We start from the raw sequence: 26,592 nt of genomic DNA on the forward strand, positions 1-26,592 counted from the left end.
ACTTAGTATTTTTGTCTGGTTTCCAGTCCAAATATAAACAAAAATCTTAAATCAAGATGCATTTACTAGATGAGTAAAATGCCATATGATATTATACAAAATTAAGTGATTTGTTGCAAAAAAAAAAGCAAAATGATCTGCCAATGGGGTAAGAAAAATAATGTTAATCAAACAGAAGCAAGATTATTTTTCGTACCCCATTGGCAGATAATTTAGCTTGTTTTTAAAGCAAAAACTTACTTAATTTGGATTTATATTCCCAGAAAACAAGACTTAATATCTTATGGCATTTTACTACTTTAGTAAAGACATCTTTATTTAAGAATTTGTATGTATTTGCACTGGAAACAAGACAAAAATATCTGTCACACACACAGACAATAGACTGAGCTTTGATTTATAATGTATGAAAACATTTTTATTCCACCATAATATAAAATAATAAAAAAGGTAATTGCAACTTATCTAAAAACTCAGAATCGAGAGGGAAAGAAAGTCTGAATTGTGAGATATAAACTCGCTATTGGAAGAAAAACGTTGCAAGTATCATGTGTACTGAATGTACATTTATAAGACTATACATTGTGTTATATTACCCTGGCATTAAATGCTATTAATATATGTTTCTATTGGATCAAAAAGCGTCCATCAGTCAAGCCTGCTACAACATACATTAACCTTTGCGTATGCTCTAATACTTCCGTTAGTCTGAGATAAGTGTACTGTACTAATCTGTTAGTAGTGCATTATGTACGACATGAGCTTCACACGTCCTCCATTGATCACATGACTGATGTTCTGGCACATTCAAGTAGGCTTCAATTGATGGGTTTCATTGAAGGACTTCGACCTTCCATAATAATATTGTGATGTCCAGCATCAACAACACTGAGATCTCTCGAATCATTTCAGAAACACTTTTAGATTAATAACATTAGGTCAGATCTAACCATCATGCAAATACATTTCCCAACACATTAAAGCCTCATTTATGAAACGCAAGCAGAACAATACCATTTTTCATGTTAATCGTTCATATAACCATCCAAAATGTATTTTACAAAGTTGTGTTTGCTGAATGATTCCCACTGAGTGTTGTGGCGTGTAATGTGGGAGCTCTGACTACTGGCCAGTTTAAACACTGCAGGAACAACACCAGGTCATCAGCTAAATGTCAAATTTCAGTCCTTACATCTTAACCTCTTTTACTGGCAACGGTTTTCCGTCTTGGGAATGCATGGATGAGTCCTGAGCAGGGAAAAAAGAAACCATCCATCACCCTAAAAATAATTGTAATGAAATCTACAACATAAAAATGCACAGAAATAACAAGGAAAAGTAATTTCAAGTCATTACACACTGTTTCATTCTCTAATAACTTCATGCCTTATAGTCACACTCATCAGATTAGAGCTGTGCGGTGATATAGTTCACATTTTGCGGGATAAAAGCAGGTTCTCTATATAGTGTAACTACTGTATGCATGTGTAAAGTTGCTGACATCATCCACAGACACAAGTAGAAGAAAATGTAATTTGCTTGTTTTATCTAGTTTATTGTTTTAGGAATCTGATATGCTTTTTTATTTATTTTGGACACCTGTGTGTGTAGGAATTATGCATCTTTATATAGATATTTGATTATTTTTATAGGACCTATTATTTATTTTTCAAACTAACATTACTCTGTATGTTTGTAACATATTGGCTTTCTCTAAAGATGTAATAAAACCGTTGTTTATGGATGTTTTCTATGTTTTTTACTATTTATACACCCTCCCCTGAATCTTCGAATGAACAGTTTTCAGCCTCTGAGAAATGAGGTGATGTGCAATGTATATTATAACCTGAAAACTTTGCAGTCGCTTGCAAAAGAACTAAAATATACTTTTTCCTCCCACCTCGTATTATTTAAATCACAAAAGTTCAGCGAGGTTTTTTGTTTTTTGGTCTCGTGTATAATTTTGCCGTTAATATACAGTATTGTATTAATTTAGCATAGTTTTCTCCTGTTATCCATAACAAATCAGAACAGACAGAGAGGTCGTAACCCATGAGTTGAACAGCAAGTGTATATATATTCAGAAAAAAATATTTTGTGTGACTATTGTGTGACCCAGTGACTATTGGATCAAACCAGTAACCTTCTCGTCACCAGCCCTGACTGTAACCACTACACCACAGCACTCCCTATAACCACCAGATGGCCATGTTGGGTTTTTAGTTCTGGTCATTGGTTTACATGTCTTTATTTCACCCTGTTTTGTTTCTCACCAAGATGCAAACTCATTATTCAGTATTCTGAATGCTTTCTGCAACAGACGTTGCGATATAAGCTTGTCTTTGACGCCCTACATAGGCAGCTCACTGGTTTTGTAACCGTGTCAGTCTTAAGTTGACGTGTATAGTGTATGATGTGCTCAGACGTGTGTATTCAAGATCTTGTAAAAGCACCCAGAAGTCCATTTCAAAGTTAAATAAAAAAGGTTTAATGTTGTTAGTGGTGTGCAACGATTAATCGCATCCAAAATAAAAGTTTGTGCTTACATAAAATATGTGTGTACTGTATATTTTGTATATATATAAATACACACATATGCATGTATATATTTAAGAAAGTCCAGTTATGACATACTTACAGCGTTCACCTCTGTCTGGGACTTTTGGTTGGCCTTCTGTCGCCGCAGGTCAGATTTTATAAACGCTGTGAGGCAGAGAAACAAAGTCTGATCATTGAAAAGTTGTCCATTTTTACAGTTAATTTGCATTCACATGTGTGCATTTGGAAGACGCTTTTTTCCAAAACAACTTACATTGCTTTGAAGGCATACACTTAATCCTTTCATGCATTCCCTGGGATTCAAACCCATGACCTTGGTGTTGCTAGTGTCTGAGCTACAGGAATATCCTATTAATACCAACCCAGGCTGTACTTAAAGTCCCCCTGTAGTCAATCATTTTATCCCTTAAAACTCATCTTTGATCACCAAAATTATGTTTTTCAAAAAATTTCTTCATGTCTTAAAATATCTTGAATGTAACTCGACACCCTTGCCTCATTTAGTATGCGTGGTTCTATGAATATGCAAATGAGCCCCGCCTCCACTCACTCACTCAGCTCAGAGATCCACTGGTTGACGATCACACGTTGATCTGATTGGTTACAAGGTCGTTTGTGACGTCAGAAACACCAGCGATTTCAAACCGTGTTTTTGAGACTGTCTTTGGTTCACTGCAGTTTAAGCAGAAAATACTCAGCAATGCTGTCGACTTATGAATTTACACATGGTGTGTCTTAAAGCATATTAAAAACTCCACATACACACATAAACAACATTAAAAGCTGGATTTTCACCACAGGAGGATTTTAATACACTTACAAAATGACCATTGCGACATCATGGTTAATATGATGCCAGGTCTAATATGTAACACGGTGCTGAATAATAACTATATTCATGTACTACAGTTCATGCTACTCTAAGATACTTCAAAGAACGGGTCATTCAGATGAAAATAAAACAGATCAATGCAAATAACAAAAAAATTACATGGTTAGTAATTATTAACCATGTAATTTTTTTGTTATTTGCATTGATCTGTTTTATCATGCTAGAACAAAATAAAAAACTCTCCATATCTTTTGTTGTTGATGTCAATGGTTGTGTGTCCAATCAAACTCTCCTTCTGTCAATTACTGTAATTGCAATTTTCACCACCTCACTCAACTTCGGTTGAGCTGTTGTTGTGTCGGGCTGGTCCAGTCACAATGTTTAAAGTTTTGAGGGAAATGATACTTATTTATACAGTAGTTGACATATTAAAGTGGGATAAAAGAAAGACTTTTAACCTCACACACATCATCATTATTATGTATTAAGTATTTATTTATGGAAGCTTGTTTCCGCCACTGAATAAAAATAAATAAATAATTGCAACTTTTTATCTCACAATTGCGAGATATGAAGTCAGAATTGTGAGAAATAAAGTCGCAATTCAATTTCGAGATATAAAGTCGCAATTCTGAGAAATAAAGTCGCAATTGCGAGATATAAAGTCGCAATTATGAGAAATAAAGTCGCAATTATGAGATATAAAGTCGCAATTATGAGAAATAAAGTTGCAATTATGAGAAATAAAGTCGCAATTATGAGATATAAAGTCGCAATTATGAGATATAAAGTCGCAATTATGAGAAATAAAGTCGCAATTGCGAGAAAAAAAGACAGAATTGCGACTTTTTATCTCACAATAGGCTTTATGCACAGCTTCACTACTTCCTGAACTTCAGCCAGCCCTTTGTTTCCTGTCTGTCATAATTGGACAAACTGATTAATCCAGGTGTGCCTGATTATTGTTACTGAGGCCAGGCACACCTGGATTAATCAGTTTGTCCAATAATGACAGACAGGAAACAAAGGGCTGGCTGAAGTTCAGGAAGTAGTGAAGCTGTGGCATAAAGCCAATTCTGACTTTTTTTCTCACAATTGCGAGTTTACATCTCGCAATTCTGACTTTATATCATGCAATTTCGACTTTATATCACGCAATTCTGACTTTATATCACGCAATTCTGACTTTATATCACGCAATTCTGACTTTTTATCTCGCAATTCTGACTTTATATCACGCAATTCTGACTTCATATCTCGCAATTCTGACTTTATATCATGCAATTTCGACTTTATATCACGCAATTCTGACTTTATATCACGCAATTCTGACTTTATATCACGCAATTCTGACTTTATATCGAGCAATTCTGACTTCATATCTCGCAATTCTGACTTTATATCATGCAATTTCGACTTTATATCACGCAATTCTGACTTTATATCACGCAATTCTGACTTTATATCACGCAATTCTGACTTTATATCACGCAATTCTGACTTTATATCACGCAATTTCGACTTTATATCACTCAATTCTGACTTCATATCTCGCAATTCTGACTTTATAACTCGCAATTCTGACTTTATATCACGCAATTCTGACTTTATATCACGCAACTCTGACTTTATATCTCGCAATTCTGACTTTATATCACGCAATTCTGACTTTATATCTCACAATTCTGACTTTATAACTCGCAATTCTGACTTTATATCACGCAATTCTGACTTTATATCACGCAATTCTGACTTCATATCTCGCAATTCTGACTTTATAACTCGCAATTCTGACTTTATATCACGCAATTCTGACTTTATATCACGCAATTCTGACTTCATATCTCGCAATTCTGACTTTATAACTCGCAATTCTGACTTTATATCACGCAATTCTGACTTTATATCACGCAACTCTGACTTTATATCTCGCAATTCTGACTTTATATCACGCAATTCTGACTTTATATCACGCAATTTCGACTTTATATCACGCAATTCTGACTTCATATCTCGCAATTCTGACTTTATAACTCGCAATTCTGACTTTATATCACGCAATTCTGACTTTATATCACGCAATTCTGACTTCATATCTCGCAATTCTGACTTTATAACTCGCAATTCTGACTTTATATCACGCAATTCTGACTTTATATCACGCAACTCTGACTTTATATCTCGCAATTCTGACTTTATATCACGCAATTCTGACTTTATATCACGCAATTTCGACTTTATATCACGCAATTCTGACTTCATATCTCGCAATTCTGACTTTATATCACGCAATTCTGACTTTATAACTGCAACTCTGACTTTATATCTCGCAATTCTGACTTTATATCACGCAATTCTGACTTTATATCTCGCAATTCTGACTTTATATCACGCAATTCTGACTTTATATCACGCAATTCTGACTTTATAACTGCAACTCTGACTTTATATCTCGCAATTCTGACTTCATATCTCGCAATTCTGACTTTATATCTCGCAATTCTGACTTTATATCATGCAATTCTGACTTTATATCTCGCAATTCTGACTTTATATCTCGCAATTCTGACTTCATATCTCGCAATTCTGACTTCATATCTCGCAATTCTGACTTTATATCTCGCAATTCTGACTTTATAACTGCAACTCTGACTTTATATCTCGCAATTCTGACTTTATATCTCGCAATTCTGACTTCATATCTCGCAATTCTGACTTCATATCTCGCAATTCTGACTTTATATCTCGCAATTCTGACTTTATATCACTCAATTCTGACTTTATATCTCGCAATTCTGACTTTATATCACTCAATTCTGACTTTATATCACCCAATTGGGATTTTATATCAGGCAATTCTGACTTTATATCACGCAATTCTGACTTTTTATCTCGCAATTCTGACTTTATATCTCGCAATTCTGACTTCATATCTCACAATTCTGACTTTATATCACTCAATTCTGACTTTATATCACTCAATTCTGACTTTATAACATGCAATTGGGATTTTATATCACGCAATTCTGACTTTATATCTCGCAATTCTGACTTTATATCACACAATTCTGACTTTATATCACGCAATTCTGACTTTATAACTGCAACTCTGACTTTATATCTCGCAATTCTGACTTTATATCACGCAATTTCGACTTTATATCACGCAATTCTGACTTCATATCTCGCAATTCTGACTTTATAACACGCAATTCTGACTTTATATCACACAATTCTGACTTTATATCACGCAATTCTGACTTTATAACTGCAACTCTGACTTTATATCTCGCAATTCTGACTTTATATCACGCAATTTCGACTTTATATCACGCAATTCTGACTTCATATCTCGCAATTCTGACTTTATAACACGCAATTCTGACTTTATAACACGCAATTCTGACTTTATATCACTCAATTCTGACTTTATATCTCGCAATTCTGACTTCATATCACGCAATTCTGACTTCATATCACGCAATTCTGACTTCATATCTCGCAATTCTGACTTTATATCTCGCAATTCTGACTTTATAACTGCAACTCTGACTTTATATCTCGCAATTCTGACTTTATATCTCGCAATTCTGACTTTATAACTGCAACTCTGACTTTATATCTCGCAATTCTGACTTTATATCACACAATTCTGACTTTATATCTCGCAATTCTGACTTTATATCACTCAATTCTGACTTTATATCACGCAATTGGGATTTTATATCATGCAAATCTGACTTTATATCACGCAATTCTAACTTTTTATCTCGCAATTCTGACTTTATATCTCGCAATTCTGACTATATATCTCGCAATTCTGACTTTATAACTGCAACTCTGACTTTATATCTCGCAATTCTGACTTTATATCACACAATTCTGACTTTATTACTCGCAATTGGGATTTTATATCACGCAATTCTGACTTTATATCTCGAAATTCTGAGAAATAAAGTCAGAATTGCGAGATGTAAACTCGCAATTGTGAGATAAAAAGTCGCAATTACCTTTTTTATTTTTCATTCTGTGGCGGAAACAAGCTTCCATATTTATTTGATTGTGTTGATGTGGATGTTTTGTCATTGTTGTGTGTATAGCAAGACCAATTTTCAGCCAAGGCTGGACAATAAAGTACAACTAACTAAGCAAAATCAATTGAGAAGCACTGCTTCAAAGAATGTCATGAAACTACACTGAAAAATTATACTTTGCATAAAAAAAAAAGTTTAAACCAGAAACCACGATTTTCAGTAAGACGGTATAAAGAAGGCACTTTAAATAAATGACACAGTCGTTTAGTTTTTCTCAGCATGTATAAAACAACGACTTGTTTGAAGGATTAGTTCACTTTAAAAAAAACTTTTGCTGATAATTTACTCACCCCCACCTCATCCAAGATGTTCATGTCTTTCTTTCTTCAGTCGAAAAGAAATGAAGGTTTTTGATGAAAACATTCCAGGATTTTTCTTGAACCTTGAACCGTTTGGACCCCATTGAAGTCACTATATGGAGAAAATCCTGGAGTGTGTTCCTCAAAAACCTTCATTTCTTTTCGACTGAAGAAAGAAAGACATGAACATCTTGGATGAGATGGGGGTGAGTAAATTATCAGCAAAAGTTTTTTTTAAAGTGAACTAATCCTTTAAGTGTGCAACTGTGACACAACAAGCTGAAGTCATGCTGTAATAAAACATCACATGTGCAGAAGAGGAGTGCAACTGTTAGTGGTCACATGTTGAGTGTCATGTGATGAGTTTCTACCTGTCATGATGGAGCCGATGAAGAGGAACACACAGAGGAAGATGTTGCCGGCCAGTGTGCTGAAGTGATCCAGGATTTTGCCTTGAATGATGGTGAATGCGATTCCAAACATCTGCACACATCAGTAAGATCGTGAGCATGTGTGCCGGGAGCTGCCATGGATTTAGATGTGACTTGCATAAACACAATTTGGAAATGTTAACTTGTGAAAGCAAACTGAACCATGGAAAAAATGCAACATTGTAATAATTTAAAGGATTAGTAGTTAAAAAGTAGTATTAAAGTTTCCTGATAGTTTACTCTCCCCCACATCATCCAAGATGTTCATGTCTTTCTTCAGTGGAAAAGAAATGAAGGTTTTTGAGGAAAACACTCCAGGATTTTCTCCATATAGTGACTTCAATGGGGTCCAACGGGTCGAAGGTCCAGATGTGAGTTTCAGTGCAGCTTCAAAGTCTCGACACGATCCAGCCGAGGAATAAGAGTCCAATGATCGTCAAAAAACCCCCCAAAAAAACATTAATATACTTTTTAACCACGAATGCTTGTGTGGTGGCAAATAAAATGATATCGCTGAATAAGAGACAAACATTTCCAATTGTCTTTGATGAGGTTTTGTGAGTTTGGGTTGCTTATATGACGTTCATATGGGAACGCAATCTGCGCCATTTCACCAGATTTGTAACGTACATCATCTATAAACCTACGCCAATGCAGGAGAATACATCAATATGTTTCCAAATATGCAAACTGTTCATTCATCGTGACTTCACAATAAAAGTTTAGACCCTCATGAGTTTGTGTGTTTTGATGTGTACATGTTCTTGTTCAAGAAATTACAGTGGCTGCAACATTTCCATCGTAAAGAAGTGGCCAAATATTAAAGGGATGATCTTCCGTGGTTCTGCCATTGAGAAATTGTCAAAATTTCTTTCCACTTTGTTAGAGAAAAAACAGGTCAAGATATGATGTAACACCCGAATTAAAAGTGATAGTGTCCGGCCCATTGCCCTCAAACTACTCTGATCAAGCAGTTCAGTTTGTGGCTTTAACTGAAGCCTGTAAATGAATGGCAAGGAAATGTGTGAAGATTTACACAGATTATCATATTCGTTCGGGGTAGCTCATGATTTTGGGGCGATGTGGAAATGTAAACATTTTTTTAAGTTAGATTGTGAGTTAGTATCAAATTTGATGGATGCTATGTTGTTGCCTGATCAAATTTCTATCTGTAAATGCGCAGCGCATAGTAGCAAAAGAGATTCTATTTTTGTAGGAAATGCCAGGAAAAGCTGCTTTTTTCGGACTCCTTACAGAGCATGAAGTCTTTTGATTAAGAAAGTCTGTTTGGACAACATGACATCATGACTTTGCGTAAACATACACGGCACTTTCAAGTCAAGTGGCGTGTTATCTATACGCATTTTGATGTATGTGTATGTCCACGCCGAAACGAACCGTCATCTTTTGCGTGTATGTCTACGCCGTTAATTAAATGTCCGAGCGAAACGAAGCAAAATGTAGATCTACATCTGGGGAGCGATATTTTTTTTCCTAGGATGGTAGGGGAAGACTCATAAATGGTATTAACCCCAGTGACGGTAGGGACGGGGTTTGGGGTAGGTCATATACAGTAATGTACGTTAAGTCAACGGCATTGATAAACACGCTGAAAAGCGATTATGCGTGTTGATAGCGCGCCAAAAATGGAAATACGAATTGGCGTGTCATACATACGCCATTTCATGAGATCAGCCTGGTTTGGAGGAAATGTGGCTGTAGTATTAAAGATTTTTGGTTTAGTCGATGGCAAACCTTGTTTAAGGAAACGTTTCTTCAACCACTATGTTAAATTGATGCACGGGTTGGACCATGCATCAAAAACTTTTGTTTGGAAAAAAAAGAAGTTTGCTTTGGATATAGTTTGGAAAACCCCAGTTATGAGAATGGAAGGGGTTAAAAACAACGAGTGCCAGAGTTGTGTGAACATGACATGTTGTAAATAAATGTCTTCTCTCCTATCTAACATTTATGTTTAGGTGAAGGCAGCTCAAGGAAAAGCAGCTGATATCCCACTGCACAACATCAAACCAGCAGATTTATGAAGGTATAAGTGGATTATAAAAAATCTGACAGTTCTTGTTCAAATTATAATGTACATTTATGTTCTTCTATTTTTATGTGGGCTATAATGGTTTGGCAATAGCAAACAGCACTGAGAATGCTTTCACAATGATTAAATTAAACAAATTAAAGACGCTAAACGAATAAAAGATGCCAGTGATAGTGATAGGAGTTTTGGTGCCTGCCATGTATAATTCAATGTATTTCAGCTTTAGTGGAGAGAATGGTGAAAAGTACAGTTTCATATTCAATGCTTCAAATGTGTTGTTATGAGTATCAATTCAAAGATATATATCCAAACCCACAGAATTTCGATGATGACACGACCAGCGGAAGTTACAGTAAAATGTATTAATTGAGTTAAGATGTATTTTTTTCTATTCTGAACATCTATACTATTTCTTGTTTGTACTGAGGTGACTGAAGGTCTGACCTAGCGTCAGGAGTGCAATAACAATTCAGATACAAATCTTTACTTGCTTGCTTATACTTAAGGAACTATCCCCACAAAAACAGCCTAAACTTTCTTCTTTTCAAATCTTCTTTCACAAATTTAAGAGTGATCATTTTTTATGGAAATCAGGAATGGAGAGTATAAATGTGATGATGTAACTTAAATTGGCTGTATTATAATATAGTTATCAATTAGTGATAATAGGGGGAGAATTGTGGTGGAAAATCTTTAAGATGTGTGTGATCATCAAATGACAGTAAAAGAGCAAACACACAATCCTTATTCTGACGTGGAATTGTATTGGAATGGTAAAGAGTGTTGGTACGAGAAAATAAACCTCAAAGACAAGTGTTTTACTTTTTCTTTTTTTTTTTGTAAATGGCGTTTGACTGTCTTTGCACGTTTGCTTTGTAAACACTGGGTCGGTTCTTACACCTACGTCACGCTTGACCTTTCAACCTGATCACGTAATGTGTGTCGCATCACTAGTGCAAGACCAGCGTTAGTGGTTAAAAGTAAATAAATATTTATTTTTTTAATAAAATGTCCGCTGGTTTGTCTAGATCAGACTCTTATTCCTCGGCTGGATCGTGTCGAGACTTTGAAGCTGCACTGAAACTCACATCTGGACCTTCGACCCGTTGGACCCCATTGAAGTCACTATATGGAGAAAATCCTGGAGTGTGTTCCTCAAAAACCTTCATTTCTTTTCCACTGAAGAAAGAAACACATGAACATCTTGGATGACGTGCGGGAGAGTAAATTATCAGGAAATTTTAATTCTGAAGTGAACTAATCCTTTAAGTCCCCGTTTCGTAACAAAGCAGACGATCTGCAGGTCTGGGATCAGAGAGTGTATGCATGACCTGCGCTGAGCAGTTGAGCAGTCCTGACGATGTTCCCTCCGACTCCGGGTACGTGAGCTCCACTGCAAACTCGAAGCCCAGCGGCAGATAACCCGTCATGAAGAACCTGTCGCACACCACACAAGAATCACAACGGTCCACACGTGTGTGACTTTGGGTAAACCTTGAATTTTGAATTAATATTAATAAAAAATATTTCATTTTACAAAGAAAAAAAACATTAATACAAAGTAAAACGATTATTTATTATAAAGACCTGCTATCTACCTTAATGTAGATCAATATTTTTTTTTTTTTTTTTGCTTTTTAAAATCACCATCACTGTATGCAGCATGACTGGAAATAGCGGATATTTATCAGTCAGCCATCAGCACATTTAAAACTAATTTTTTTTTATTATCTATATTTAGATGTGGATCCAGGTTAAATGTTACTTCATGGTCAGTATGTGTAGAAATGGATGGTTCACATGGATCATTCTGTACTCTTGTTGAGTATCATATTTGATCCAGCAGGCATTTATACATTTATTTATATTAAAAAAATGAAGATGAAATTCTGATAACTTATAATGTAAATCAATGAGATCTTTATAACAGTATAGCAGATACTTAAACTGCATATAAATATCATTTGTCACTCTATATCAGCAAATAATATCTCTGTCACGGTTTGGTTGAAAGAGGATGTAATAAGTGCATCTCAGGATCAGAAAACATAACAAATCAATCAAAGAAACAAGACACAGCTGACATGACTAATAAAACAATGAGAAACCCAGGAACTAAGGGGCCGTTTACACGACACCGCTTTCAACTAAAAACGTAAAACTTTTAATGCGTTCTGGCCGTTCATTTACACAACAACTGCGTTTTGGATGCCTGAAAAGGCTAAGGCTAATATCCATGTAAATAACAAAAACGTGAATCTCTGAAGACGTGTAACGTGCTGGAGAAAGCAGGCGAGGATGAGGATCTATCTGCAAGGTTTTAATGACATAACACATAGAAAAAATAATAAAGAACTCCAGGGACAAAGAAATAAAACCACTAAAAGGACCAAACTAGAAGCAACCATACATGTACAACAACTGACAAAGTAACAAGTGAAACACAAGGGCTATAAATACACATGGACAAACAAGCTTAACTAAGTAATGAGGAAACAAGACACACCTGGGAACAATCATGAACTAATCAACATGAAAAACTACATAGGACTACAAAACTTAGCACAAGACAGGAAATGACAACAGTACACACAAGACAGGAATCATGACACTAGTGGCCTGGCAGCAGAATACAGCGTTTCTAGTTGTTTTAGCTGATCCGTGTGAATTGGGATCGTTTTGACAATGGTGTCGTCTGTACGCGGGAAACTCGAAGAAAAAACTTCTCCGTTTTAAGCATATCGTTGTCTTGTAAGCGTACCCTAACTAGCGGGGGGAAAGGAACAAAGGAAACAGAAAACAGAGAAAAAACCAACTCATAGTAAAACTCAAACACAGATACAACATAACAGAACCCTGACAATGTCTTAGTAAGATGATATGCTTAGTTTTATGATCAAAGCTCTGTAGTTTTGAAACATTTAATGCAATGTAATACAATGATGATTGAGAGATGAACAAGTAAATCTTCCTCAAAAGCCTGATGATCATATTTGACAATCATGATTTTTCTATAAATGATGTTTGATAATCAAGTAAAGCGAAGCTGCTTCAGTCCAGCTGAAATATTACTAACAATATCAAAGTTATTCCTTGATAAATCAGGTCAGATTTGACACAGAAAGACTCGTGAAGTTCGAGCTGAAGGAGGACGTTTGTACAATTACACTGAAAGACTTTTACCGGATAAAAGAGTCGAAACTCTCAGTCAGAGACAGAAGGACTGAGGAGATCGAGTGCGACAGGTTTAACAGATCATGTTGAGTATTTAGAGGTGTTTCAAACATGATACAGTAGCTTTATAGGTTTAAAAGTGTGAAATGGACATTTGTTGTGAAATTCCTCAGTGTGTTTGGCACATGTGCTCTTTGGTCAGAGGGGAAGAAATCTGATGTGATCGTATTCAGTGACAAAGCTGAGAAAAGTTTAATTTTTTTTTAAACAGAAACAAGCTCTCTCCCCTCCAGAAAGTATATTTTTCGTAACACATTATTTTAAGGTGAAAGTTACACATTACTGTATGCTTTAAATCACTATGAAATCAAAATTGAACATTCTTATTTTTTATGGAATATTGCTGTATTTATTATGTTTTATTCATGCATCGTTGTTTTAAATTCACTCATAATATTGAATCCGAATAACATGACTTTTGCGGCAGCATCTCTTCTCTTCTTTGATGACGAGGGCGGGGCTATAACCTGTCACTCACATGAGATCAGCCAATAGCAAACCACAACCATCCAATCACCCAATCAATTCCCCACAGACAAAATCAAGCCCCGCCCACATTTGTTCTTGTTCCAGAAGTGTTTCACTTTGATATTCATCACAATAGGGAAGAAAAGACTTTGGTTTCATGCCGACTTAATTGTCCTAACATATTTGTGCCCAATGCATGGTGCAGCTCTTACCCCAGAACTCCTGATGTGAGGAACACGACCCACAGATGACCCAAGTTCAGGGTGAAGGCGTAGATCACCATCCCCACAAACGACAGCAGATAAACTGCGAGAGTCGTCTGCCTGGCAAGACAAAGAGGAGGATAACAAGATGGCTATTCCCATCATTTCTGTGAGGACAAAAGTTTTAACTACACATACAAGAGAATTTTGTCCAGCTTTGTTGCAGCAGCTGTTCCAGCATCACAATAACCCTGTGCAAAAAGCATCATACTACATGTGATAGTATAAATAGTCCTACAAAATGTTGAACTCCAATAGTGATAATGTCATTTACAAAACATGTTTATTGGGATACTTTGATCTTTAATCTTGGCAGTGATTTGTCATACATTACACATTGTGTGAGTTGAAATATCATGGTTGTGAGAGAGAATATATATCCACAGCATGGTTATAAATGCAGAAATGGGCAATATCTAAGTCAAGATGAAGGCTGGCTTTAATATTGTCTGATTTTATTTTATAAATATTTTACTTTATAGTTAAAAGACATAGCCTATGTGTGTCGTGATGCTCTATTATTCTGCTAGTTAAAAATGTATTATGCACTAACTTACAATATTGCTCTGAGTGTGTGTGTGTGTGTGTGTGGCAGTGATTTGTGTGCATCAGTCAGTGTGACAGCGCACTTTAAGCAAGTTCGTAGAGAGTTTTATTCAGTCCATTGTAAATTCTGATTTTGGCCGTCTCTCAAATGGGTCAAACCATAGATATTACATAAGAAGTTCAAGAAAAAGCGCTAGAAATCCGCGCTCAATTAAGGATGTGCATTTATTGCATGGACGGAGAAAAAGCACACCTGCAGGATTTCACAACGCGCACAAGGTTTCTTTTTTTACACTAAAAAGTTAAATAAGCATATCTAGTCTATCTGTTTCGTGAGAGCAACGGTACCGCAAAACGAGTGTAGCCTCTATATCTATAGACGTTTAAATCTAAAAACTCCCAAAAGCAACGAAATTGTCAGAAATCCATTAGTGGTTGAGGAGATTCCCCCTTCCAAAGCACTTTGAGTGTCTAGAAAAGCGCTATATAAATGTAATGAATTATTATTATTATTATAAGTGCATGTTCACAGAGGAAAACAACTGGAAAACAGCGCTGGTTGTTCTCTCGATACTCGACAACGATGGAATCCAAAGGCGTGGGCGAAGGTAGGCTATAATGCATGCATTCAATTGTATGAAATAATCCCGAAAAAAGCACAAACACGGCAGAGATGGCAAGTTCAGCAGCTGGAATAAGCTGAGGTGACGGCTAACAGCAGACAAACGGTCAGTGGTGACAGCAGCGGCAATCCACCTGTCACTCAAGTCGATGAACTGCAGTTTAAGTCACTTCCCTGTTGGCTTCACGGGAGAGACTGGAAGGTTGCCGCTCGGTCCGGACTAACACATACTTGCCCTGGATCAACAGCCAAAGCCTCCGCAGGGCCGTAAATACAGCCAGCAACTGATGTGCCAATGTTGATGCATCCTGGGCCCTGTCCAAGGCCCTAAAGCTGCTCGCCCTTTGCATTCAGCACCCCAACTCCTTGTTGAATGCATCTGTTGTGACAACAACACGTCTTGTTCAAGGGGAAGCCCTGCTTGTAGAAATGTAGACAAGGTCTGTCCAAGGAGTAAAACGCAGCAAAAGATGAATCTGAATCTGAAGCTAGTGCTGAAGTGGTCTCATATGCATCAACCTGGCATGTGTATACACTCATATACCTCTGAGTGTGCTAGAACTAGCCAGTTGTCGAGATAGTGAAGAGTGTGAATGCCCACTCGACTTTTGTCAAGACGCGAGGTGACATGGACAGCCCGAAGGGGAGGACCTTGTACTGATATGCTTATCACTCGAAGGCAAACCGTAGGAACGATCTGTGCCCAGGGAGAATTGAGACTTGACAGTACATGTCCCTCAGGTCTATCGCCGCGAACCAATCTTGATGTTGAACGTATGTGATCCTGCGTCAGAATTTTGAATGGGAGCTTGTGCAGGTCCCGTTTCAATACTCGCAGATCTAAGATTGGCCGCAACCCACCACATTTCTTTGGTACCATGAAATAAGGGCTGTGATTCTCTTTAGTCATCTAGGCTGGAGGGACAGGCTTTCTCGCATCCTTCAGCAGAAGATCCATGACAAATGTATATTTCCCTCACACCAAGGTGAAAAGGAAACTGTTGAACAGCCGAGTCGAATTGTTCTAATGAGCCAGCGTGATGGGTTGGAAGCGTTAACCACTCGTCCGAACATTGCACAAGGGGCACCAAGGGAACAACAGTTTTTGTTTGTGCCAAATAGACCCCCTTGGGAGATGTCGTAATCTCTTGGCATCCCTCATCCCCGCAAGGTTGAACCATAGATGCCATTCCTGGACCAGGAGGGTGGTAACCTTCTTACTGTACAGTACTATTTGTCATGTAGCCAAAATATAGCATAATTGAGCATGAACCACATACAACTTTACATTTGGCTTTATTAACTAGACTAAACACTTCAAGAAGTTAATTCAAGAAATGAAAATAGAAAAGCGTAGATACCAAACATGATATACACTCACCTAAAGGATTATTAGGAACACCATACTAATACTGTGTTTGACCCCCTTTCGCCTTCAGAACTGCCTTAATTCTACGTGGCATTGATTCAACAAGGTGCTGAAAGCATTCTTTAGAAATGTTGGCCCATATTGATAGGATAGCATCTTGCAGTTGATGGAGATTTGTGGGATGCACATCCAGGGCACGAAGCTCCCATTCCACCACATCCCAAAGATGCTCTATTGGGTTGAGATCTGGTGACTGTGGGGGCCATTTTAGTACAGTGAACTCATTGTCATGTTCAAGAAACCAATTTGAAATGATTCGAGCTTTGTGACATGGTGCATTATCCTGCTGGAAGTAGCAATCAGAGGATGGGTACATGGTGGCCATAAAGGGATGGACATGGTCAGAAACAATCCTCAGGTAGGCCGTGGCATTTAAACTATGCCCAATTGGCACTAAGGGGCCTAAAGTGTGCCAAGAAAACATCCCCCACACCATTACACCACCACCACCAGCCTGCACAGTGGTAACAAGGCATGATGGATCCATGTTCTCATTCTGTTTACACCAAATTCTGACTCTAACATCTGAATGTCTCAACAGAAATCGAGACTCATCAGACCAAGCAACATTTTTCCAGTCTTCAACTGTCCAATTTTGGTGAGCTCTTTCAAATTGTAGCCTCTTTTTCCTATTTGTAGTGGAGATGAGTGGTACCCGGTGGAGTCTTCTGCTGTTGTAGCCCATCCGCCTCAAGGTTGTGAGTGTTGTGGCTTCAAAAATGCTTTGCTGCATACCTCGGTTGTAACGAGTGGTTATTTCAGTCACTGTTGCCCTTCTATCAGCTTGAATCAGTCGGCCCATTCTCCTCTGACCTCTAGCATCAACAAGGCATTTTCGCCCACAGGACTGCCGCATACTGGAGGTTTTTCCCTTTTCACACCATTCTTTGTAAACCCTAGAAATGGTTGTGCGTGAAAATCCCAGTAACTGAGCAGATTGTGAAATACTCAGACCGGCCCGTCTGGCACCAACAACCATGCCACGCTCAAAATTGCTTAAATCACCTTTCTTTCCCATTCTGACATTCAGTTTGGAGTTCAGGAGATTGTCTTGACCAGGACCACACCCCTAAATGCATTGAAGCAACTGCCATGTGATTGGTTGATTAGATAATTGGATTAATGAGAAATTGAACAGGTGTTTCTAATAATCCTTTAGGTGAGTGTACATGTGATCTTGATTAAGTAAGGCTAAATCATTAATTCCAAGAGTTTAGATGAATACATAGGCAAAATACTGTAAAATAACATATGATTGCATAGGAAAATTGGATACATGATTTTACAGATCTCAAGTGATTATTTCGAGACAGTTTAGGATCGGATTGGACTGTACAGAAAAAGAGTACATTTGTCTGTTTCAAAGTGAATTTACAGTGAAACCAGTCTTATTTTGATTTGTCTTTGTTACGTGGTGTTAGCTGCAGTTTGGGGGTAGTTGTATAGAGCTCGACCTCATGGTTTTCTCGTTGGGTGAGGGGAATTGTGGATTATTTGTAAAATATGACAAACACTTATGTGTCTGATCTGTCCGAGTCACTACAATGCTCAACATGGGGAAGGTCGGAGTACCTCCTGGGTGCCCCGCCGTTGAGGGAAGTGAGGGCAGAAGAACCTGTGAAGCGTGTTCTGGCAGTAAAAAGGGCTTTCCATGACTTTGTGAACCCTTCTTGCACCTCAGGTACCTCGTTTCCATCAAAAAAGAACTGGTTTGGAACTGGTGCTGGTTCAAAGTAGGTTCAACTTGCGAACCTTCTCAGAACCTGTTTGTTTTTCCACTGACTAGAGAGCGTTACGTTACTGTGTACGTCGCCATAAGTCTTAGCTTTCCCATTCCCGTCATGTTGTTGGTCACAATAACCCGCCCCCAGCCCCCGACGTAAGCATGACGTGGTAAAAGAACGGTTCTAGTCCAGCAAAGAGTTGGTGCCGCTTTGGAACCAATTTTCCTGGCCAAGAACCGGTTCTTTGGCTGTCGAAACACAAAGAACTGGTTCGCGAGTTGGCACCGGCTCCGAACCGGCTCTCAAAATGATTTGGTGGAAAAGGGGTAAGGAAGAAAAGAACTGGGGTTGACTGTGGCTATGAGCAGCGTTACAAGCCCAGAAACCAATCGTCAGGGCAGGGTGGAGGGATCCACTTGAGCCTGATGTTCACAGCAGCGTCAGACTCAGTCTGTGCAATCACACCTGATGGTGGAGGCCCAGATGAGTCTTCAGCCTCAAAAGGCTGCTTTCTCCTTAAAAAAGCAAGAAAGTCACAAGCGCAACTTTATGATGGCCATGCTCTCACAGTGATCACATGTACCATCCATGAAAACTGCTTCAGCATGGGTCAGGCTCAAATAACTGATGCAGTGATCATGGCCGTCTGAGGGAGACAGGTGTCAACTTTCATCGGAGTTGCTCTTGTAGCCCCTCCATTTCGCACCGCCAGCATGGGAGCCAGGCGCCCTAAAAGGGAGGCTATAGTCATCAGCCGCTAGAGCGCTTCTTGAGATTAGGGGAGTGAGGTTTACACACACAGCTCTCATTGGCCTACGTCTGTTACACTCAACCCGCTAAACCTAATAATATTGGAATATTGTCAAGGCCAGTAGCTTTTAAACTATTTAGGTTTTTAAGCTTCTCAAGTACAACTGCCTCTGACACCTTGCACTTTGAAACCCGTTTTCGGGTTGTGCTAGCGTTTTTCGGGCACCCAAAACACCATTGTCGTGTAAATGAACAGTCAAAACGCATTAAAATGTTTATGTTTTTAGTTGAAAACTGTGTCGTGTAAATGGCCCCTTAGTTCCTGGAGGGCCACAGCTCTGCAGGGTTTAGCTTCAACCCTAATTAAACGCACCTGATCCAAACTAATCAAGTCCTTCAGGCTTATTTGAATACTTCAGGTATGTGTGTTGGAGAAGGGTTGGAACTAAACTCTGCAGGAACTGAGTTTGACACCCGTGTTGCAAAGTTAAGTTATGAGACATGTTATGTCTCATGTCTAAAGACCAGCACAAATCCACACATATTTCTAGAAAAAAAAAACATGCATTTCATAATCATAACCTGCCTCAATAGAAAAACAAGATTCCTGTGCATGCAAGTAAGTCTTTTATAGCTTTAGCTCCCTCTGAATAAACAATGTATTATGAAGTAGCGCAGTTTTGTACAACCACGCGTGAGAAAACAGCCCGCTTCACCGCTGCTGTTGGGATCTGCCGGGGGCGATTCTGACTCAAACAGACGACTCTGAGCCGATTACAAGTGCCAGGATGATGTGTGCTCATTGAATGGGCAGTTTTCAAACCAGCGCTTCACAAGAGATAAGAGAGATAACTATATTGAAGAATAATGGACACAGAAAGAATGCATTCACAGGCAAATATACGAGTAACATCCTGTTTTATAGCAAACACCAACTACTAATATCAAGAGGTGGATGCAACTCTGAAAACAGAGAGCAGAACACAGACGCTAATCAACTAATCAACACTGTAAAAAGTGGTAACCTGAAATTGTTACCTTAATTGTCCTCTGAACATTCAAAACAAAGGTTTTTAAATGACTCTCACTTGTTCAGTTTTAGTGCTGTATAATCTGTCTGTTTAAAACTCTTATTATTTACATGGGTTTTGATGCATGTTCTCTAAATCAGCAGTTTAACAGCAAAAAAACAATTCTCGTCTTTCTTCGATCCAATTTGGCAGTCAACAAGAGGAACCCTGCGCTTCTATAGTGCACTGACTGGTGTAATGTACTGTTGCGTTGAGAGAGAACAAACAATTACTTCATAAATCTTCTACTGAGCATTGTGGCTGGGGGAAATGTTTGAATAAATTGCTCTTGAATAAATTAAATATGTATGGGTGTGTGTAAATAGCTGTCATTTAGAATTAATAGAGGTTTTAGCTCTATTTAATCTTGTTAATGTTGTTTAGTTAGTTGTGTTTTGTTCGTGTCATGGTGAGGGTGATTAGTAGTCTTGGGCTTTTTTTAATTTCAAGGTACATTCTCCTCCCAAGTGCCAATGTATTTTGCAGTTCTTTATGTTTAAAGGACCATTGGGGAAAACATAGTTCACACAATGATTGACTCAAAGACTGGCCTGTTATATAATGTGGAAGGAACATGTAACCAGTTAACTTTACTCATTGTAAGGGACACATGTGAGTTTTGAGGAACATTGTGCCATTATTACCTTTGTTTTTGCTCTAGACTGAAGATGTTGGGATTTACAGTTTATTGTTGGCATTTATTAAGACTTCACAGACGGGGCTTAGACTAAGCCAGGACTAGGCCTAGGACATTCAAGTAGCATTTATAAATGTGCCTTAAAAACATTACTGGTGTGCATCTTGAGACAAAACAATGGCACTGACATATTTTAAGATATGCTTTCAGTTAAAACAGCTCAAACATGCATTTTAGTCTGGGATTAGACTTAAGCCTTGGCTATGAAACCAGGCATTCATGCATTTAATAATTCTGACTTGAGTAGACTTTACATAAATAGCTATTAATCAAAAATCAATAGAAATATGTCAATGCTATTTTTTACTTAAAACACTTCAAATTTGTTTAAAGTTCAAATGAATTCCATTACTTTTTCTATTTTTCAAAACTGGAAAAATGTGTCTTGCAAAACTTCAAAAATGTACATGTACATAAAATGTATTGCAGTTTCTAGCTGAAATGAACATTAGTGGCAATAAAACAGCAACTACTTTCATTCCTTTTCACACAAGTTATGATTATAAGGGCATATTATTGATTAATAAAGACACATTCGTGCCATTCTTTGCACAACACTTTGTTATGACATCAAAACACTTTTACCAACATTTTAAATGTAGCAGGTTGGCAATAAACATTGTCAAACAAATAATAATAATTACAGTGTGATTTACACACAAGGCACACAGACACAACCAAAATTCATTCAGCTATCTACTGAAATTACAAGTAAATTAAGTCCAAGCTTACTGTGACGAGGTTGAAAATGTGTTAACAATTAATAACTATATACCCTGCAAGGTTGTTAGCGCATATTTAGGATTGAGGGTAATGTTTTAATTGTAGAGTCACCGAATGTAAAGACCAGAGAGAGTTATAAACCCACAAGCACATTTTTGAATCAAGGTCAGCATGAGTAATAAACCCTGTAACCGCTGATCTGTCCTGGTAAATCCTCTAACTCATAATGTGATTAGGAGAAACAGAGGGTCTATTATAGAGAAAAGCGCATTACAGGCATTCAGCTGCTCGACATGAGTCAAAGTTAAGAGTTTTAACAATGTAGGAAAAAGTCTAGGGAAAAAGTCAGTCAAAGATTTAAACAGTACAAATTATTTTCGAAGTTGTATGAATGGCAGGACTGAGATACAGAAAATGAGTGATGCCATGCCCCCGCTTTATAATGGTGGACGACTCCCATCAATTGACTTTAATTGAAATGATGAGTCTGAATTACGTATTTTAACTGGGAGAGAATTCGAAAGGGCCCGATGTGGTTAGATGAGCAGAGGGTGTATGGAGAAAACCCAATGAAGAGGAGCGGAGAGGTCGAGAAGGGGTGTAGAGCTGTAAAAGATCTGAAAGATTTGTAAACGAGGAGGAGAATTTTTAATTTAATGTGGAATTTAATAGCCCTTACGTAGCCCCGCCCCTTTTCAGCGCTGCGCTCATTGTCTTTTGACTTCCGGTCTGCATTTTCACAGCGATCTTCCGTATTTATGAATGAACGGCTCGTTTTAAAATCTTCCCGGTCTACTGACATTTGTTAAGACATCTACATTAAACATTACAATCCTCATGATAACTTTCGTTAACTTTACATTAAGTAAATCTTTTTTAAAGGCTAGTTACTCCTGGACAGCAATGCCATAGAGATATACAGACCGACCGCAAAAACGGAAGTTCAAAGACAATATTCTAAAGATGGCGCCGTCCTCGTTTCTCTGGCGCATAAGGTCTATAGGAAGCCAATGAAGCTGTTGAAGTGATGGGGTAATATGTTGTATAGTCCGGGTTATGATACGAGCAGCAGAATTCTGAATCGGCTGGAGTTTATGAAGAGATTTGTGTGGTAAACCAGATACAAAGAGAATTACAGTAGTCAATGCAAGAGGTGAGAAGCGAATTAACATAAATAGCAGAACAGCGGAGTGAGAAATGGATGGAGGCAATCAATATTTCGAAGATGAAAATAACAAGACCTGGTTATGCTATTGACGTGAGCTTCAAATTGAAAGAGTGCTGTCGAAGATGACCAACAACTTCCTAACCTGGAGCCTGTGTATCGTAAGCGTAACAGTGGAATTTAATACCACATTTAGAGAAGATATTACCAAGGTAAATTAGGAACAGTAGGGGGCCTAGGACCGAACCTTGGGGGACACCACAGCTAACAGAAGAAGAATGCGATTTAACATTTTTTTAGTTGTACAAACTGTGCGTGGTTAGAAAGGTATGAAGTGAACCAGGTGAAAGCAATACCAGTAATACCATGTGGATAAACGATTCAAGAGAATATTATGTGAAATGGTGTCAAAATCTGCACTCAAATCAAGCAAAAAAAGAATAAATAAGAACACACTTTGGTGTCTCGGTTCGTATGTGGTGCCGGACGGTTGCAAGTTCCTCCCTGGGACCAAACATTGACCTTGGAGTCGGTCTCAGACAAGATGCTGACTCTCAGAGTAGCTTTATTATTAGCCTTAACATCACTCAAGAGAGTAGGAGACCTCCAGGCCCGGTCAGTAACCTCCTCCTGCTTAGACTTAGACTGTGCCAGGGGCCTCTTTCATAACCGTTGCGTACGCACAAAACAGGCCATGAAAGAGGCGTACGCCACTTCCGACGCATAAGTTGTGATATAAAAAACAAACTTGACGGGAAAATTTACGCCATTTTTGACTTTCGGGCGCACGTACACTTTTAGTAAGGATCCTACGCACAGTTTAGGCCCCTAGGCCCCAGGTGAGGAAAGGGTTATATTGCACCCCAGACCAGATTATTTTCCTTCTGCGACTGGTCAACCGGTCATTTTGTATTTTTCTTTCCTGCACCTCATGAGCCGCTGGAGCAAGAAAGCCTCCGCCTGTTATGTCCGGTCCGTGCTTTGAGAATATGTCCACCGCTCAGGCCAGTTGCGTAGATCCTCCCAGCTTCCGGTAGGCTTTGGTGGTCGCAATAGAGGTAATGCGAACACTAAGCAACGTATATCTCGCATTGGATTACAGATGCTGTCACCCTCTCCTATGAGGCGGGGGAACTGGGGGCAAGCTGTTACCCTGGGAGTGGCAACATTAGTATTGAAGTTCCCATAGTTTCAACGGTATGAAACAGCGTCGAAGTTTGGTTACGTACAATTTATGTAACCCGGTTCCATGAGAAGGGAACGAGATGCTGTGCCACCCTCGGTGACGCGCTACGCTACGCTACGCTACGTTACAACGCCCATACGTTTGGCCAGCCAGATTGGTGTGTGTAGACAGCGGCTCATGTGAGTCAACACCACGACGCAGCGTCTCGTTTCCTTGTTTACTAAGTATGTTCTCATTTGTCAACTTAATATTAAACAATATTATTGATCTGACTGTACTGACGCTGTTGTATGAGAACCGAACTGAGCTGGACGATGACATTTTGTTCGCAAAACTGCTTTATAGATTAAATTAACTAATTTAAATATTGATGATCTTTACAACAGAACTGAATCAACACTTCAGCTGAACAACATCTGAAATCATTTTTCCGGTTATCACTGTAAAGCTGCTTTGAAACAATCTGTATTGTATAAAGTGCTATAGAAATAAAGTTGATTGACTTCACCTGTGTCTTGTTTAGTTTATCGTTGCCCTGTGTATTTATACTCCTCAGTTTCCTCAGTTAGTTTTTGGGTTATTTTCTAAGTTACATTAGTGTTTGCCTGTAGCATTTGTATTATCTGGTTTATTTTATTAAAAATGATAGTCACATAGATCCGTGTCTCTAAGCTTCTCCTTCGTCAACCTGCACCTGCACAATTCATTTACAAATTCGAAAAATAATTTTTACAGTGTATACTAGAAAAATTAAAATCATCTGTGGATCTTAAATGTCTGGATATTTTATGTTAATTACTAAAGGAACACAAATGCACATGCAATACCACTCAAAACATGTATCAGAACACAAACTCAAGCAGCTGCATCAAAAATATCACTGTTTTTGAGCTTTATTAAAAAACTTTGCTATCATGATATGTGGATCTCAGGGGGAAAATGTAATAGTAGAGAATGCATCACTTACTTATAAGTCTTGGTCTTGTCTAGCCAGATTCCACAGATCAGAGAGCCAACCACGCCAGCAATGACAAGAGTCAAACCAATTCTCCCAGCATTCACCTCTTCACCCTGTGCTTCAGACAGTAATGATATCTGAGATATCTTCAATACATCAACCCTTAAAACCATGTTTTCATGCACTTAAATCCAAGGTAGCCATGTGTTTAGGTAACACAATACACTGAGTCTGATCACTTGGAGAAAAATAAAGTACTGTCAGACTTTAATGGAGGATTTGCTAAGAATATTAATGACGAAGAAACTGAAAAGCCCCTTAACAGTGTATAAATTATATGTTTTCTCCAAATATACAAAAGTAAAAAGTACCATGGTGCAGTGTTGGCGTCAGATGACAAAACCACAATACTTACCATACATACAATATGGTTTATGCAAGGGATAATCCACAGCTAGGTGTGCATTACACAATTTTAATGCGCGACGTGAAGGCAAAGAAATGACACATTATAATCGTGAAATGCAAAGCTATCCCTGGATTATCCCGCAAGTTAAAGCTGTTATTGATGTTAGCAGTGCAAAAATTAACTGGAAGAGTTAAAATAACATTTGTGAAGCTTTGTAACTGCCATAATCATATACCATGATATGTAGTCCAGTGTATTTAAAGAAAATACCACGCTATTACAATCTCCAAAAAATAAAATAATACTTTTTGTATGCATCATTTAGAAGTAGAGCTGTCTGTATGTGGAACCGGATGATCAGGACGGCATGGACTCACCGGGTAATGCTCGATTATCATCCTGTTCAACAGCGTGGAAACGGCGTAGAAACATCCAACGTTCAGTCCTGGGAAACACAAAGACAGGGACAAACATGCTTTCAAATAAACATGAATCACAGGATTAAAACTGGGTGGAATTATAACAATTTGATGGTTAAATGTGAAGGTGTGTAATTGAAAACAACTGCAATCTGTTCATTTGAGCAGCAAAACTGGGCCAGATATAATGACATTGACTCCACTGCTGTTTGTTTGGGTCATGATTATTTATTAATTTTTATATTTGACTATTTATATTTTTTGGTCACTGTATTTTTAGATGACATTGTCAATTAAGCAAATAAGTGGTAACACTTTACTTGAAGGGGTGTACATAAGACTGACATGACACCTTCATAATCATGAGAGGACACAGGTCATGAATATGAAGGAGGTTTCATGCATGTTTATGACAACTGTCATTAAGTGTCTTTCGCTCAATGACATTTTGAATGCAAATATGACATTGTTTAAGATGTCTTTGTTATGACACCTTGACATAAACCATAACATCATAACCGGTCAGTGTCTTTGTCATGACAACTTGACATTAAATTAAGTTAAACTGTCATGTGGTTGGTTTTGACATTGGCTGTCATAAGGCCATTATAACTGTGTCATGAATATTTTTCGTGACCTCAACTACAGTGGTACAAATTAA

General features: G+C 38.0%; 1 protein-coding gene across 1 annotated transcript in view; it reads right to left on the reverse strand.

Annotated features, from left to right (window-relative positions):
• Positions 1-1,188: 1,188 nt before the first annotated feature.
• flvcr2a (FLVCR heme transporter 2a) overlaps positions 1,189-26,592 on the reverse strand; it is a 38,670-nt gene continuing 13,266 nt past the window's right edge. The window contains exons 4-10 of the mRNA XM_056242803.1: positions 25,890-25,957; positions 25,113-25,216; positions 14,183-14,293; positions 11,600-11,705; positions 8,156-8,267; positions 2,639-2,703; positions 1,189-1,248 (exon numbers count right to left, since the gene is read on the reverse strand). Coding sequence (XP_056098778.1) covers positions 1,189-1,248; positions 2,639-2,703; positions 8,156-8,267; positions 11,600-11,705; positions 14,183-14,293; positions 25,113-25,216; positions 25,890-25,957 — 626 coding nt within the window. The remainder of the gene's footprint in view (positions 1,249-2,638; positions 2,704-8,155; positions 8,268-11,599; positions 11,706-14,182; positions 14,294-25,112; positions 25,217-25,889; positions 25,958-26,592) is intronic.

The sequence above is a fragment of the Rhinichthys klamathensis genome, unplaced genomic scaffold, assembly GCF_029890125.1.
Source record: "Rhinichthys klamathensis goyatoka isolate OS25496 unplaced genomic scaffold, OSU_Roscu_1.1 h1tg000754l_1, whole genome shotgun sequence".
Classification (NCBI taxonomy): Eukaryota; Metazoa; Chordata; class Actinopteri; order Cypriniformes; family Leuciscidae; genus Rhinichthys; species Rhinichthys klamathensis.